The sequence below is a fragment of the Hemiscyllium ocellatum genome, chromosome 8 (assembly GCF_020745735.1).
Source record: "Hemiscyllium ocellatum isolate sHemOce1 chromosome 8, sHemOce1.pat.X.cur, whole genome shotgun sequence".
In the NCBI taxonomy this organism is placed as follows: Eukaryota; Metazoa; Chordata; class Chondrichthyes; order Orectolobiformes; family Hemiscylliidae; genus Hemiscyllium; species Hemiscyllium ocellatum.
Window position 1 is genome coordinate 99,406,573 of NC_083408.1, and position 15,338 is coordinate 99,421,910.

Here is a 15,338-nt window from a genome sequence, read left to right on the forward strand (position 1 = left end):
GATGTCCCAACTCCTGTACTCAAAGATCTGAGCAATGAAAGGAAGTGTGCTAAATGCCTTTTTAACTACCCTACCTACCTATCTTACAGCAACACAGACTGTAAAATCTGTTGTTAATCTTTGTGGCAGTATGGATTGCAACATTGAATGTGGTGTTTAAACTTTCTTTTTCCACTCCACGACCAAAATAAAAAGCTCAATGTAAACTAAAGTCTATGGATTCTAAACTTTACAGAAAATATTAAATATTTGAGAGTGAACCCATAATGATTGCAAACAACTTCAAAGAATTTATATTTACATGGGAATTCATTACTTACCCAACACAGAATTTTTGGCAGATTCAACAGTCATGAGCATTTTTCTGGGGATCCACAGAAAAAGTTCTTCTGCCTAAAAATGCAAAGTAACAGGTCACCATATTCTGTTCTGATAAAACAGAGTCCCGAAGAGCAATAACAATCCACTTCGTAAAAATTCTGATCACTTCCAGAGTAGTGGAAGAGACTCTCATTGCCTGATTGGAGCAGAAATTCAACTTGGATTATAGAAAGGATGCAGAATTAGTTCCCATCAAGATAATTACATATACAACAATTGAGAATGTCAAGGAGCAGTAGCTACAGCGTTTTGTAATTTTTAAAAATCATTTTCTAATCTTTCCTTCCTTTTACAGTCCTGTCACCTTAACTGTGTAAGAGACAAAAATGTAAATGATTGTATTCAAAGTCAAATTAAGGAGTGGAGTCGAGATGGGAAAATACTTAATTCAACTAAAAGCTGGCAAGAGCTTTCTTTCGGAAAAATGCGCAATGCTTAATAATTTTGTCAAGAGCACCACTTCCTATCAAAATCAAATAGCAGGCAAACTACCCAATCCAGCAAGTAAGTTATAGTTCTAGTGTAACTTCACATTTCGTTTTATGATCTTGACAGCCTCTGACAATTGAGTGTAACATTCTAATCTGGCATACATAAGCATTGGCACTACCATAAATTGTTGTGATTCAAAATCCTAATTACTAATTTTTGATATAGGTATCTGGTAACAGAAATAAACACATTGCCAACCAAATAGAGGAAAATGACAAAACACTGACCCTTCAGTGCTTATTTCAGAGCACTGTGAACCAAAGTATTTTACCAAGCCAACGTCTAATACAAAGCTTTGTTCAGTATGGGAAAAGTTTATAAAGCAGGCAAGCAAAGTGACAACGGCATTGCAGCACAGGATGTCAAGTACCTGGAATATGCTGCCAGCAAAGATGGATACAATAGCAACATCTAAGCAGCATCTTGAAAGAAATATGAATAGGCAGGAAAGAGAGGGTTATGGACCATGTGGAGGCAAAAGGTTTTTTTGCTTAGAAAGGGATCATGTGTCAGTGCAGTCTTAGTGGACCGAAGGTCCTGTTCCTATGCTGTACACTTCTTTGTTCTTTTCCTGAAAATGGAATCACAGGTAGACAGGGGTGGCAAAGAAGGTGTACAGCATGCTTGCCTTCATTGGTCAGTTTCATTGAGTATATGAGTTGGGATATCATGTTGTGGATATACAGGACATTGGTGAGGCCAGTTTTAGAATACTGCATTCAATTCTGGTCTCTTTGCTATAGGAAAGATGCTGTTAAACTTGAAAAGATTTAGAAAAGATTTACAAGGATTTGGCAAGATTGGAGTGTTTGAGCTATAAAAGAGGAGTAAGTCTCGGGCTTTTCTCCCTGGAGTGTTGAAAGCTGAGAGGTAACCTGATAGAGGTTTATAAAATCGTGAAGGGCAAGGATATGGTGAATAGCCAAAATCTTTTTTCCCAAGTTAGGGGAGTCCAAAACAAGAGGGCATAGTTTTAAGGTGAGAGGGGAAAGATTTAAAAGGATCCTGAAGGACAACTTTTTCACACAGAGATTATGGATGTATGGAACGAGCTGTCAAGGAAGTGGTGGAGGTGGGTACAATTACCACATTTAAAAGGATGGGTACATGAATAGGAATTGTTTAAAAGGGATACAGGCAAAATGCTGGCAAATGGGACGAGATCAATTTAAGATATCTGGTCAGTGCAGATGAATTGAACCAAAGGGTCTGTTTTCCCTGCTGTACAACTCTATGACCCTGTCCCCTATTGCAATTTAAACTGCTGGAATAGGGACGCAGTGTATTTGGAAAAGTCTGCTAATTACTTAATTTTGCTATCTTGGTGATAAAAATCAAGAAACATGAGCCTATATGTGGGACTACAAGAATTAAGTGAGAGTTTACATTTTCGATCAACATGGCACAAGAAACTATTCAGTAAATATTTAAACAGGCATTGAGGTTTGGAATGAATTATAGTTTTCTTGGTAACTGAATTTTTCTTGCTAAAATTCTGTTACCAAATCAATTGTCTGGATTGGTGTATATCCTTTACTCAAGCTATATAGAAGTCAGTAGGTTCTAAAATTTAAACACTCATTTAAATTTTGGTTTTTACACAGTAGAAATTTCCAACAATTTCAAACTTAATGCTTTAATTGTGCACTGGAGTGTATGCAATCATCCTCTACAACAAAGTGAGTGGAAGGATTCTGATTATTTTCAAAACAAGATACTCAAGATTATAAAAGATATCAGGAGTTCAAATTAATCAAATACAGATCTGTAAAGAACAGGACTAGATTTTCGGTGGTTTAAAAATGTCTAAGTCCTATCCATACACTTGCACAGTCCTCTATTTCCAAAAGGAATTCAGCAAGGTACCACACATAAGGCTACTTAATAACAGTCCATGTTATTGGGAGTAGTATATTGGCATAGACAGAGGATTAGCTAGCTAATAAAAATCAGAGGGGGCATTTTCCTGCAACTCATGGACTACCACAGGGATTAAGGCTTGGGCCACCATTATTTACTCCATACATACATACTTATGACTTGAATAATAGAAAGTAATGTACTATTGCCAAGTATGTGGATGACATAAAAAATAGATGGGAAGACAGGTTTTACAGTCATAGAGATGTACAACATGGAAACAGACCCTTCAGTCCAACTCTTCCATGCTGATCAGATGTCATAAATTAATCTAGTCCCATTTGCCAGCATTTGGCCCATATCCCTCTAAACCCTTCCTATTCATATACCCATCCAGATGCCTTTCAAATGTTGCAATTGTATCTGCCTTCACCATTTCCTCAGGCAGTTCATTCAAGCATTCACCATCCTTTGAATGACGAAGTTGCCCTTTCATCTGAAACCTGTACCCTCTAGATTTGGATTCCACCACTCTGGGCAATAGGACTTAGCTATTCACCCTATCCATGCCCCTCATGATTTTATAAATCCCTCGTGGGAATGACTCAAGACGTCCACAGAAGGACATATGCTATGTGAGAGAGCAAAAACTTGGCAGATGGAACATAATGTGGGAACATGTGACATCATGCACATTGGTAGGAAAAATACAAGAGTTGAATAGTATTTAAATGGGGAAAGATCGCAGAAAGTGGCACACAGGTGGATTTAGGAGTCCTAGCACCTGAATCACATCAAGCTCAGACAGTATTTTGGAAGGAAATGGAATAATAGCCTTTATATCAAAGGGAATAAAGTAAAATAATAGGAAGGTCTTGCTAAAACTATACAGGGTATTTGTCGGACCACAAGCTGGAATACTGCGAACAATTCTAGTCCCCTTACCTAAGGAATGATGTACTGGCACTGCAGACAATCCAGTGAATGTTCACTAGGTTCATCCTGGGTTTGGAGGGATCTTATAAGTTGAATCAGTTGGCCTTATTAAAACATGCAAGATTCTTAGGGGACTTGATAGGACAGATGCAAAGTGGGCGTTTCCTCTTGTGGAAGAGAGCATAATCTCAGAAGGTGGGGAATCTGTGTAATTCTAACCTGCTGGAGTGGTGTTAAGGCTAGGTCATTAAGTGTGTACAAGGCTTAGATGCTCCTACATGCCATTGTCTTAAAATCATAAACTTTACCATCCTGAAAGGACGGAGTAGCAGATATATTCGAATGCAATCATATTCAGTTACTTTGAATTATAAAGATGTACAGCATGGAAACAGACCCTTCCGTCCAACTCGTCCATGGCAACCAGATTTCCCAATCGAATCTAGTCCCATTTGCCAGCACTTGGCCCATATCCCTCAAAAACCTTCTTATTCGTGATGTCTTTTAAATGTTGTCATTGTACCAGCCTCCACCACTTCCTCTCGCAGCTCATTCCATACACACACCACCCTCTGCGTGAAAAAGTTGCCCCTTAGGTCCCTTTTATATCTTGGGACCCTAAACCTATGCCCTCTAGTTCTGGGCTCCCCTACCCCAGGGAAAGGACCTTGCCTATTTATCCTATCTATGCCCCTCACGATTTTATAAACGTCTATAAGGTCACCCCTCAGCTCCAATTTTTATCATTACAGGGTCAAAGTCCTTGAACTCCTGTCTTAACAGCATTTGTGGGAGTACATTTAGCCCATGGATCTCGACATTTCAAAAAGGTAACTCATTACGTCCTTTATGCATGGGCAATAAGTCACTTACAAGGATTGCAGTCTTAAGAATTGTCTAAATCAGATAATTCCCCAGAAAACTCTCTGATAAAGAAGTGGTTAATAAGCTATAATAGAGGTTATGTGGGTGGTAACGAAATAGGAACAAATTAAGACTACAGATTGAAATAATTGGGAAAGGTTATACATCAAAAGGATGAAATCACCACATGATAATCTTTTAACATTTTTTAATTAAGTTTGCAAACGATGGTCTTTTTAAGATAATATCACAATAGCTACTACTACAGTAAAGACTTGTACAGAACAGAATGGTCCAGATGTTAAAAGAAACAACAGGGCAAGGCGATGGCTTAGTGAGATTATTGCTCAACTGTTAATCCAGAGACATAGATAATGTTCTGGGGATCTGGGTTTGAATCCTGTCACAGCAGATGGTGAAATCGGAATTCAATAAAAATATCTGGAACTAAGAGTCGAAAGATGACGATGAATTTATTGTTGATTATCAGAAAAAACCCATCTGGTTTACTAATGTCCGTTAGGAAAGGAAACTGCCATCCTTACCTGGTCCGGCCTACATTTGACTCCAGACCCACAGCAATATGTTTGACTCTTAACTGCCCTGTGGACAATTAGGAATGGGCAATAAATGCTGGCTGAGCCAGCAACATGCTCATCCCACGAGTGAATATAAAGAAAGAAAATTAAAAGGATTGAAATTAAAAATGAAAACCAACATTACTAGAACACGAAGGTTATAGAAACAACACTTAGAAGGCTTGAAATTGCATTATGAAATGTGACAAATTGCTTTAACATGGATATAAAAGAAATGGACGTTGTCCACATGAAGTTTTTCTGTTCTGGAAGGATAGAGAGTGCTAGACCACATACTATGTACTATTGGACTTAAGCGAAGTTTATGCTTTGAAAGATCATTCGGTCTCATTGCTGTGAAGTTGAAGACTGGTGAAAGTCACTGAAGTGCTTAGTGTCCCACTGTAACATTTTAGCACCTACAATTTTATGAATGACATGTGTGCTGGTTAAAGCCAGAAGTTCGTGCACCTGGATGTACTATTTTAATAAATGCCTCATTTCATTCTTAAATGTCTTTGTGCCTAAACCAGCCATTAGGGTATGCAAGTGACAAAAGTATACATTTAAAAAAAGTATAGAGAATGTAAAGGTTTTACTCAAAAACAAACAAGCAGTCTATGATGTCAAGGCCACAATCTGCTATGGATATAACCATAAAACACTGAAATTCTACAAATTGTAGAAAATGGTATATATGCCTGTGGATTACAAGAATGCTAAAACCTGCTTAGGTTGAATAAAGCAAAGCTGCCTACCAGAATGCTACCTTGTCAAATGTTATTTGATTAATATTTACAATATATGAAATGAGCAGTGAAGTTCACTGAAATTAGATATAGGTGGACTAACTGATGAGATGAATGTGAAAGAAAAATTGGACACAAACAAAATATATCAGAACTTCAAAACTGTGACCAAGAAATTCTGATCGGGGGAAAAAGCCCGACACACCTCAACTGAATAAAAGCAAGCACTCTTACATTCAGGTGGCTTCCACTCTGGAAATTTCTGGGCAAGAGCCTCCTGTTACAAAACATTGGAGACCTATCCAGAAATCATCACAGCCAGTAGTGAAGATCATCAAAACTATGCATCCTTTTCCAACAGTGAGCACCATTCCCAGTGGTTTAAATGCTCAGTAGTCACTTTGACATGATTGTGAAAGGGTATGCATGCAAAGGTAAGTGTGGGGCTAAGTCTGGCAGGTGGCTGGGCAAGGTAGAGTGCCAGGTAAAACAGGATTTAGGTTAATTTGAAAGATCAGGAAATGTCACATCAGGGTGGGCAGGGTATGTTCAGGGCTGCTGGTGGGAAATGGACAATAGTTAAGTCAGGGCTTCAGTTTAACAGTTACCCAAGGATTAGAATAGGTGTTTAATCCTTTAACTTTCCTGGGGTACTAATAAATTCAAGTGAGTCAGAACCCTCACAGTTTTAGATGATTCCAGACACCAATTAGAATTATCAATGTTTAAATCAATTCTCTCAGATCAGCTGTGTTGGAATTTCAACAAGGTTGTGACATGCAATTCGATCCTACCCTGCTTTGACAATTACATAACTACAGGAGTTTTTAGGCCAATGTACTTTTTTCTGTTATTTTTGGTTTATTATTATCCCTTTAAACTTAATGTACAGGAAGTCATTGTTTAACATTGCTTTATTTAACATAGTTTTGCTTTAAAGCGTTTAAGTTATTGAGTCTGTAAACTCAGTAAGCAACAACATTCATTTTAATGTCATAACATGAATGTCTCCGAATTTTTAATCTCCTCTCCATAGATATTCCCAATTATTTGGGCAATGTATCACCGCTGAGAGATTTGCTAAAGAATGATATCTCCTGTGTGTTAAGATGACTAGCAATAAGCCTTTGATTGTCTGCAGCAGTTTCTGTTGGTATGAGAAGTTGCAATCTGCAACTGTCAAAACGAGTAATGACAAGAGTTATAAAAGATCACTTGACCTCCCATGGATAACAAAAAACCACGGATACCACTACAATGTAAATTTCCGATCTACCATGAAGGACTGTGCAATCAGACCAAACAAGACAATGGGGGGGAAAAAAAAATGAGATTGGCTCCAGGCCTACACAAGTATGAGAATCCGTGAGAAGTGATTCTATGGATAAAGAGGAAAGAGTGGATACCACAAATCATTTTCAGAGGATAAATATAACACAATATGAGTAGAATTGTCAACCATACTACACCAGGGATGCATAGATACTGAATGCATGTGAGAGCAAACATGTACGTCTGTGACCCAGCTAGGGATGAATCAAAGCATTAACAACTCATGAATACATGTACAGTCTGCCAAATGTATGAACACCAGCAGGCGAGGGTGTCTGTATATCGGATAATTTCTCATCCACTTCTTGGACAAAAGAAGCAATGAATGACTCACAAATGCACAGGAAAAATTACAATCTTACGATGGATTTGTCTCTAAATTTCTCATTGTTCAATGATTTAGCAACTCAATTAGATTACCATCATTGACAAAATTTGCACTATTTCCAGTTTATTTGATGTCCCAAATTTGATAATGCCCAACAATGGAATGCAAATACATCTACAAACCATTTCCAGATATACATGCTAAGTTAGGAACAACCCACATCATCACCCCACTCACCTACATCATCACCCCACTAACCATACTCAAAATTGACAAGCACAACAAATGGTACGTACTATCAAATCAACGATCGTTAAGTGTTGACCAACAAAGCAACAACATTGGATGGGAATTACCAACTCCAGGACAACTTATGCTGATAAGTGCAAATGACACGAAAGAGCAATGAACTGTCTAACCATTCAGGGACACAGGAAATTCTGCTTCAAATCAAAAGAGATATATGATTAATAAGTAAGTGGATAACTGCTAAAACTGCACACTGAGTAGAGAATGCAATTAAAAAGTTCAATGCTTGGTTTCCAGGAAAGGTTTCTAAAATATGCAACCGGCCCAAATCATTACCCATTGCTGATCATGATGCTATATTGCAAAGGACTGAAGCCTGCTCAGACCAAATGTACAGCACACCATGCTCAGTTTCTCATGCCACAGGAGATAAAATAAGCTTGTCAGGTCGGGTAAAATATACTGTTGCAGCCAAACCCACATCAGTCACGTTTTGCAGGATCATAATTACAACTTTTGGTGAGAACTTACTATATAGTCTGCTTTAACAGGTAGTTTGAACCATGATTTTGCAACAGGCCTAACCACATACAATTTTGTAGAAATTATTGTGGTTAACATGCTCAATGGTTTAACAGTTAGTGCAAGGATCTGATTAACTCCTAATAGAACAGGGTTTATTTTCCTGTTATGGCTGAGGCAAACTTAAGACCTGTACTTGTGCTTTACCATGGTTAAGTAAATAATTGCCAAGGCCTTGCCTTATCAATGGATACTTTTCAGGGTAGAGGTAGTTTTGTCATGGAGCTCCCCGGGGGGGGGGTCAATATTCAGTCCTTTGTTTTGCCTGAATTATATTAATAGTCTGGATCTAAAGTGTGCAGGGGGGCAATTTCAGAGTTTGCAGATAACACTGAACATGGAATATTGTGAACAGTGAGGAGGACATGTGAAACTTCAAAAGGACATTGATAAGTTGGTGGACTAGACAGATAAATAGCAGATGAAATTCAAAGCAGAAAAGTGTGACATGATGCACTTTCATCAGAAAAGCACTAATAGATAATATAAAATAAAAAGTACAATTCTAAAAGCTGTGAATTGGCAAGTTATGACAGTCAATGAATTCCAAAAGACACCATCATTGTACGAAGTAAACTATCTTGTTTAGTAGTAAACAGTTAGGAAATTCGATGAGAAAGGTTATTCTTGAAAGCTCACAAACACAGTCTGGTAGTTTGAAACAAACTTCCCAAATATTAAATTTCACCAAGAATGTAAATAATATGTCTACAAGTCATCTATAAATCAGAATATTAATCAGGAGTGGAAATCTATTAATTATTTTTGTTTACTACGAGACTTTTACAAAAGCCTATTTTAAAGATGATTCAGTTTGGTCATTTGTTTGTTTTGTAATCACTTTTAAAATTTTAAACACTACATGGAGTGATCCTTTCCAATTTCAACGACTAGTGAGATCATTGTGGTCAATCTATACCCAAAAGCAATTTAGGGTCTATTGTTTGTTTACCTGAATAAGTTGCAGAAAATTTTTCTATATCCCAAGCCAAAGATAAACATTCTCAAAGGGATGTGCGTTGGTATTAACCATTGTCATTGAAAGGGTAAAATTAGTTTCAGTTAATTCGGGTTTACATTTCAGTCATATTGCAAAAGCAAATTGAATTCACAGATGTGCAAAGGCAGGCTAAAAGTTGCACTGTCAACAAAATAGTGCTGGGTGAAATATAATCAGTGCCTGTGAAATCTATGTCAAATCACTCGATAATGTAATCGGTATATTGTGATGCTTTGTATAAAGCTTAGAGAGGTTTGTAACTGACCAGAGTTAGTTTTACTTTTCATGGTGCTAAGACTAACTTGCACTACACTTACATGAAATAAACAACCATTTGACCTGATTTCCAAGTCCTCATCGATTTGTTGAGCTGATTGATAAAATAAGTGATCAAAAATACTCAGGGCAAAATTATCCAAGGTAGTATCAAGATTGCAACTCTAACAATATTAAACAAGCTTGACATGAACAAAAACAAAATAGCAGATTAACTAACATCTAAATCATTTAAACATTTGTTATTCCATGGCTACTTGCCTGCAGTACATATCATCTACAAAAAGCATTACTGCAACTTGCCAAAAGTTTCTTCAACAGCTTCTCCCAAAACTGTAGCCTCACCACCCAGGATGGCAAGATACTCAGAGTCACCATCTTCGAGTCATACACTTTTATTAAAGCTGTATAACTGTTCCTTCAATAACACAGAGACAAAATCTAAGAACTCCCTAATAATAGTTTGGATACACCACCTCCATAGGTCGCAGTGCTCCAAAAAAACAACTCATCACAACCTATGAATAGGCTATTATGCTTGGTTAATAAATGCCATTTTTGCCAGCAATGCCCATGAGCACAAAGAAAAACAGGATTAAGGAAAGTCAAAATGAGAGAAAATTTATATGTGAACAACAGTATGTAGAAGGAGGAAGAGAGAAACAAGAATGTGTTGAAAATACCAATCTGTTAATATTTCATCTTTGATCTGTTGAATGCAGGTTTGAAACAGATAGGAAAAACAAAACTGAAAGACTGCGAAATTTACTAAGGTAAAGTGTGGAATTATCGGCCTCCCTTCACATTTACCCAAATCCAAAGAATTAGCAGAGAGGACGTTGTCAATCTCTATGAATTTAAAAGAGAATGGCAGTCTGGAAAAGCTGTCAAGGCAAAGTTAAAAACCTTCATAAATGTTGTAATAAAGGTGCATAATTTTTTCAAGATGGTAGCAGGGTGGGTTCCTAAGCCAGAGCTCATCCACTACGTCTGTTTGTTTTCTTCTTTTTCCTCTTTGCATTTTTCTTTCTTTCTCTTCTTGCTTTCTTTCTCTCTACTTACCTTTATTTCTCAGATGGCATCAGTGGTGGAGAGGTGAGCCAGCACATACTCGAGGAAGTGCAGCTCGCTGAAGTCCAGCATGGACTCCCTGCTTTAGAAAGACTGTAATGCTGAACTTATACCTTTATTTCTTTATTTTTCTAATTTGTACCTAAGATTTTGTATCTAGGTATCTTTGTACCTAAGATGGTGCCAGAAGTGGCAATTTTGTATACTTTTTGCTGTACTCTTATCCCTGTACTTGGGTACATGCGATAGTAATTCTAATTCTAATACCTGGATTTTGAAGTAGAGGTAAAATAGATGTATGGTTTGTGTTCTGTGAGGGCAACTTTTTTTTTAAGAAACAGAGCTCAGAAAGACATTTGAAATAGTGAATTATGGTACTATTAGAAAGTGATTTCAGTTAAGGGCTCTGCGGAACCCTGTGATATCAATTTAAGACATGTTTACAAAGTTTGACATTTTACAACAAAGAGAAAACAGATCAGGATCCACTAATGGCCTGGTTTTAGTTCAAAAGAATCAAGATTTCAGATCAGGAGAAGTTTCACCTTAACAGAAAGGTAGGTAGTTTATGAAGCTATGAGAGTTTGTGTAGAAATTTTCAAGCCATGAGAACGGGCAAGTAGTCTTTTGGCCATCAAAACGAAAAAGGTTCAATTAATTAAGAAATTAAAAGAGCTATAATACAAGTGACACCATTAAGATTGAATATCTGTAAAGAATATTGCAGGAAAAATGGTTGAAACTTTGCTTTGCTGTTTATAAACCTTGTGTTCTTTTTGTTAAGAGCACTTGCAGTCTTGTGTGCATACATACATTGACATTTACCACAGTAAGCAGTTGCAAAAATTAAATTCATTCTCTATCAAGATAGGTTTCACTCTACGATTGTAGCAATAGGAATAGTGCAGGAGGGAGCAATTCAGATACCTGGATAATTGAGGCTTATTCTAGAATAGGTGGAACCTCTACAAACTACACCTGTAACACAGGGGTACCAGTATCCTGGGCGGGGGCAGGGGAGAGAAATTTGCTAATGCTGTCCAGGAGGGTTTAAACTAATCCAGCAGGGGGGTGGGAACCTGAATTGTAGTTCCAGCGTACAGGAGTTTGAGAGCAGTGAGGTTATAAATAAGATTTCAAGGTCACAAGAATGTACTGGCAGGCAGGAAAGTGGTTTGAAGTGTATCTACTTTAATGCCAGGAGCATCCAGAATAAGATGGGTGAACTTGCAGCATTGGTTGGTACCTGGAATTTTGATGTTGTGGCCATTTTGGAGACATGGATAGAGCAGGGACAGGAATAGCTGTTGCAGGTTTCGGGGTTTAAATGTTTCAGTAAGAACAGGGAAGATGGTAATGGAGGGGGAAGTGTGGCATTGTTAGTCAAGGACAGCATTACGGTAGCAGAAAGGACATTTGATGAGGATTCTTCTACTGAGATAGTATGGGCTGAGGTTAGAAACAGGAAAGGACCGAGCACCCTGTTGGGAATTTTCTGTAGGCCTCTGAAAAGTTCCAGAGATGTAGAGGAAAGAATTGCAAAGGTGATTCTGGATAGGAGCGGAATCAACAGGGTAGTTGTTATAGGGATTTAACTTTCCAAATATTGACTGGAAACGCTATGGGTCGAGTATTTTAGATGGGTGAGTTTTTGTCCAATGTGGGCAGCAGGGTTTCCTGACGTAGTATGTCGATAGGCCAACAAGACACGAGGCCATGTTGGATTTGGTACTGGGTAATGATTTGGAGGTAGCACTTTAGTGATAGTGACCACAATTCAGTTATGTTTACTTTAGCGATGGAAAGGGATAGGTATATGCCATAGGGCAAGAGTTATAGCTTGGGGAAAGTCAATTATGATGCAATTAGGTAAGATTTAGGATGCATGGGATTGGGAAGGAAACTGGAGGGGATGGGCACAATTGAAACGTGGAGCTTGTTCAAGGCACAGCTACTGCGTTTCCTTCATAAGTATGTACCTGTCAGGCAGGGACGAAGTTGTTGAGCGAGGAAATGGTGGGTTACTAAAGACGTTGAATCTCTTGTCAAGAGGAGGAAGATAAGATGTGAAGGCTCAGTTAGGGCACCTGAGAGTTAAAAGTTAGGCTAAGGAGAGCCAGAAGGGGGCATGAGATGTCTTTGGCAGGTAGAATCAAGGAAAATCCTGAAGCTTTCTACTGGTACATCAGGAATAAAATAATGACAAGAGTAAGATTAGGAGTAGGAAATTGTGATGGAGTCCGAGGAGATAGAGGTGCTAAATGATTATTATTTAATCAGTATTCACACAAGAAAAAGACAATGTTCTCTAGGAGAATACTGATACAGGCTATTAGACAAGATTGGATAGACGTTCATGAGGAGGATGTGTTAGTAATACTGGAATGTGTGAAAATAGATAAATCCCCTGGGCTAGAGGGGATCCTAGAATTCTCTAGGAAGCTAAGAAGGAGATTGCAGAGCCTTTGGCTTTGACCTTTATGTCATCATTGTCTACTGGAATAGTGCCAGAAGACTGGAGGATAGCAAATGTCGTCCCTTTGTTCAAGAAGGGGAGTAGAGATAACGCTGGTAATTATAGACCAGTGAACTTACTGCAGTCGTGGGTTGAAAAGGATTATAAGAGATAGGATTTATAGTCATCTAGAAAGGAATATTTTGATTAGGGATAGTCAACACGGTTTTGTGAAAGATAAGTCGTGCCTCACAAACCTTATTGACCAAATAAGTGGATGAATGTAAAGCAGCTGATGTAGTGTCTATGAATTTCAGGAAAGTGTTTGATTAGGTTCCCCATGGTAGACTATTGCACAAAATATGGAAGCATGGAATTGAGGGTGATTTAAGGTTTGGCTCAGAAATTCGCTAGCTCAAAGAAGACATAGAATGGTGGTTGAGGGGAAATGTTCGTACTGGAGTTCAGTTACCAATGGTTTATCACAAGGATCTGTTTTGGGGCCACTGCTGTTTGTCATTTTTACAAATGACCTGGATGAGGGCGTAGAAGGATGGGTTAGTACATTTGCAGATGACACGAAGGTCAGCGGAGTTGTGGACAGTGCAGAAGGAAGTTGCATGATGGACATAGATAAGCTGCAGAGCTGGCCTGAAAGGTGGCAAATGGAGTTTAATGCGGAAATGTGTGAGGTGATTCACTTTGGAAGGAGTAACAGGAAGACAGAATACTGGGCTAATGGTAACATTGTTGGTTGTGTGGGAGCAGAGAGATCTTGGTGTCCATGTGCATAGATCCCTGAAAGTTGCCACCCAGGTTGCTAGGGTTGCTATGAAGGCCCATGATGTGTTAGCTTTTATTGGCAGAGGGACTGAGTTTCAGAACCATGAAGTCATATTGCAGCTGTACAAAAAACTCTGGTGCGGCTGCACTTGGAGTTTTGTGTACAGTTCTGGTCACTGCATTAGAGGAAGGATGTGGAAGCATTGCAAAGGGTGCAGACGAGATTTACTAGGATGTTGCCTGGAATGGAGGGAAGGTCTTACGAGGAAAGGCTGACGGACTTGAGACAGTTTTCATTAGAAAGTTGAAGGTTGAGAGGTGACTTAATGGAGACATACAAGATGAACAGGGGATTAGGTAGGTGGACAGTGAGAGCTTTTTTTCTTGGATGATGATGGCTAGCATGAGGGGACATAGCTTTAAGTTGAGGGGTGATAGATACAGGACAGATGTCAGAGGTAGGTTCTTTACTCAGAGAGTAGTAAGGGCGTGGAAGGCCCTGCCTGCAACAGTAGAAGACTCACAAACTTTAAGGGTATTTAAATGGTCATTGGATAAACATATGAATGAAAATGGAATAGTGTAGATTAGATGCGCTTCAGATTGGTTTCACAGGTCAGCACAATATCAAGGGCCTGTACTGCCTGTGATGTTCTATGACATGTGCAGTATTGCCGTCAGCTAGAACCACAGTAGTGTCCATTCAAAGAAACATTTCTTCATTCTTTGTTTCAACCCATTGATAGAGAAGGTAGTTCAGTTATTATCTTGAAGAAAGTGAAATTCTGGACTTTCTATGATTTGTTATATCAGATCTGCAATCTAACATGCAATCTTCATGTTTCACAATGCACTTCACTCTCCAAAACTGACTACGTTCAATCTTCATTTTGCAGTGTCTATAATATTGTCAGCAAGCTGCATGTGATAGGAATAATCTTTATCTCTCTGATGATTACTTTGAATGCTAGCAGGCTAGAGGACTCACATAGTTTACTCCTACTCACATTTCTTAGGTTCTTATACAACAAGCAAATAATTGGGATTTACCTACAAACAATAATAAATGAAATACAGTAAAAAATTTAAGGAAATGGTGATGCAATGTTGGGAGGCCAATTTTCCCATCTTATTCCCTGTCTTAAACAATTTCTCAAATTATTTCAGTGAGATTATTGGGCAAGATGGACCAACACCTCATAGCTTCTTCTTCCATATGCTTGTGGCAATATGAAGCTGTTAGATATAAATAACCAACTAGGGGAAGTGGTTTACCTTAATTCCAAAGACAATTTCAGTTAGAACATGTACCTTGCTGTAATTGTTTTCTACTGAGTTATTGGAGTTAAGAAACAAAGAACAGTACAGCACAGCACAGGCCCTTCGGCCTTTTATTCTACAG

General features: G+C 38.3%; 1 protein-coding gene across 2 annotated transcripts in view; it reads right to left on the bottom strand.

Moving 5' to 3' along the window:
• Nucleotides 1-15,338, bottom strand: part of setd3 (SET domain containing 3, actin histidine methyltransferase) — a 157,501-nt gene that overhangs the window by 96,170 nt on the left and 45,993 nt on the right. For both annotated transcript variants that reach the window (XM_060829377.1, XM_060829376.1), the window contains one exon: nucleotides 321-393. In XM_060829377.1, the coding sequence (XP_060685360.1) occupies nucleotides 321-393 (73 nt within the window). The remainder of the gene's footprint in view (nucleotides 1-320; nucleotides 394-15,338) is intronic.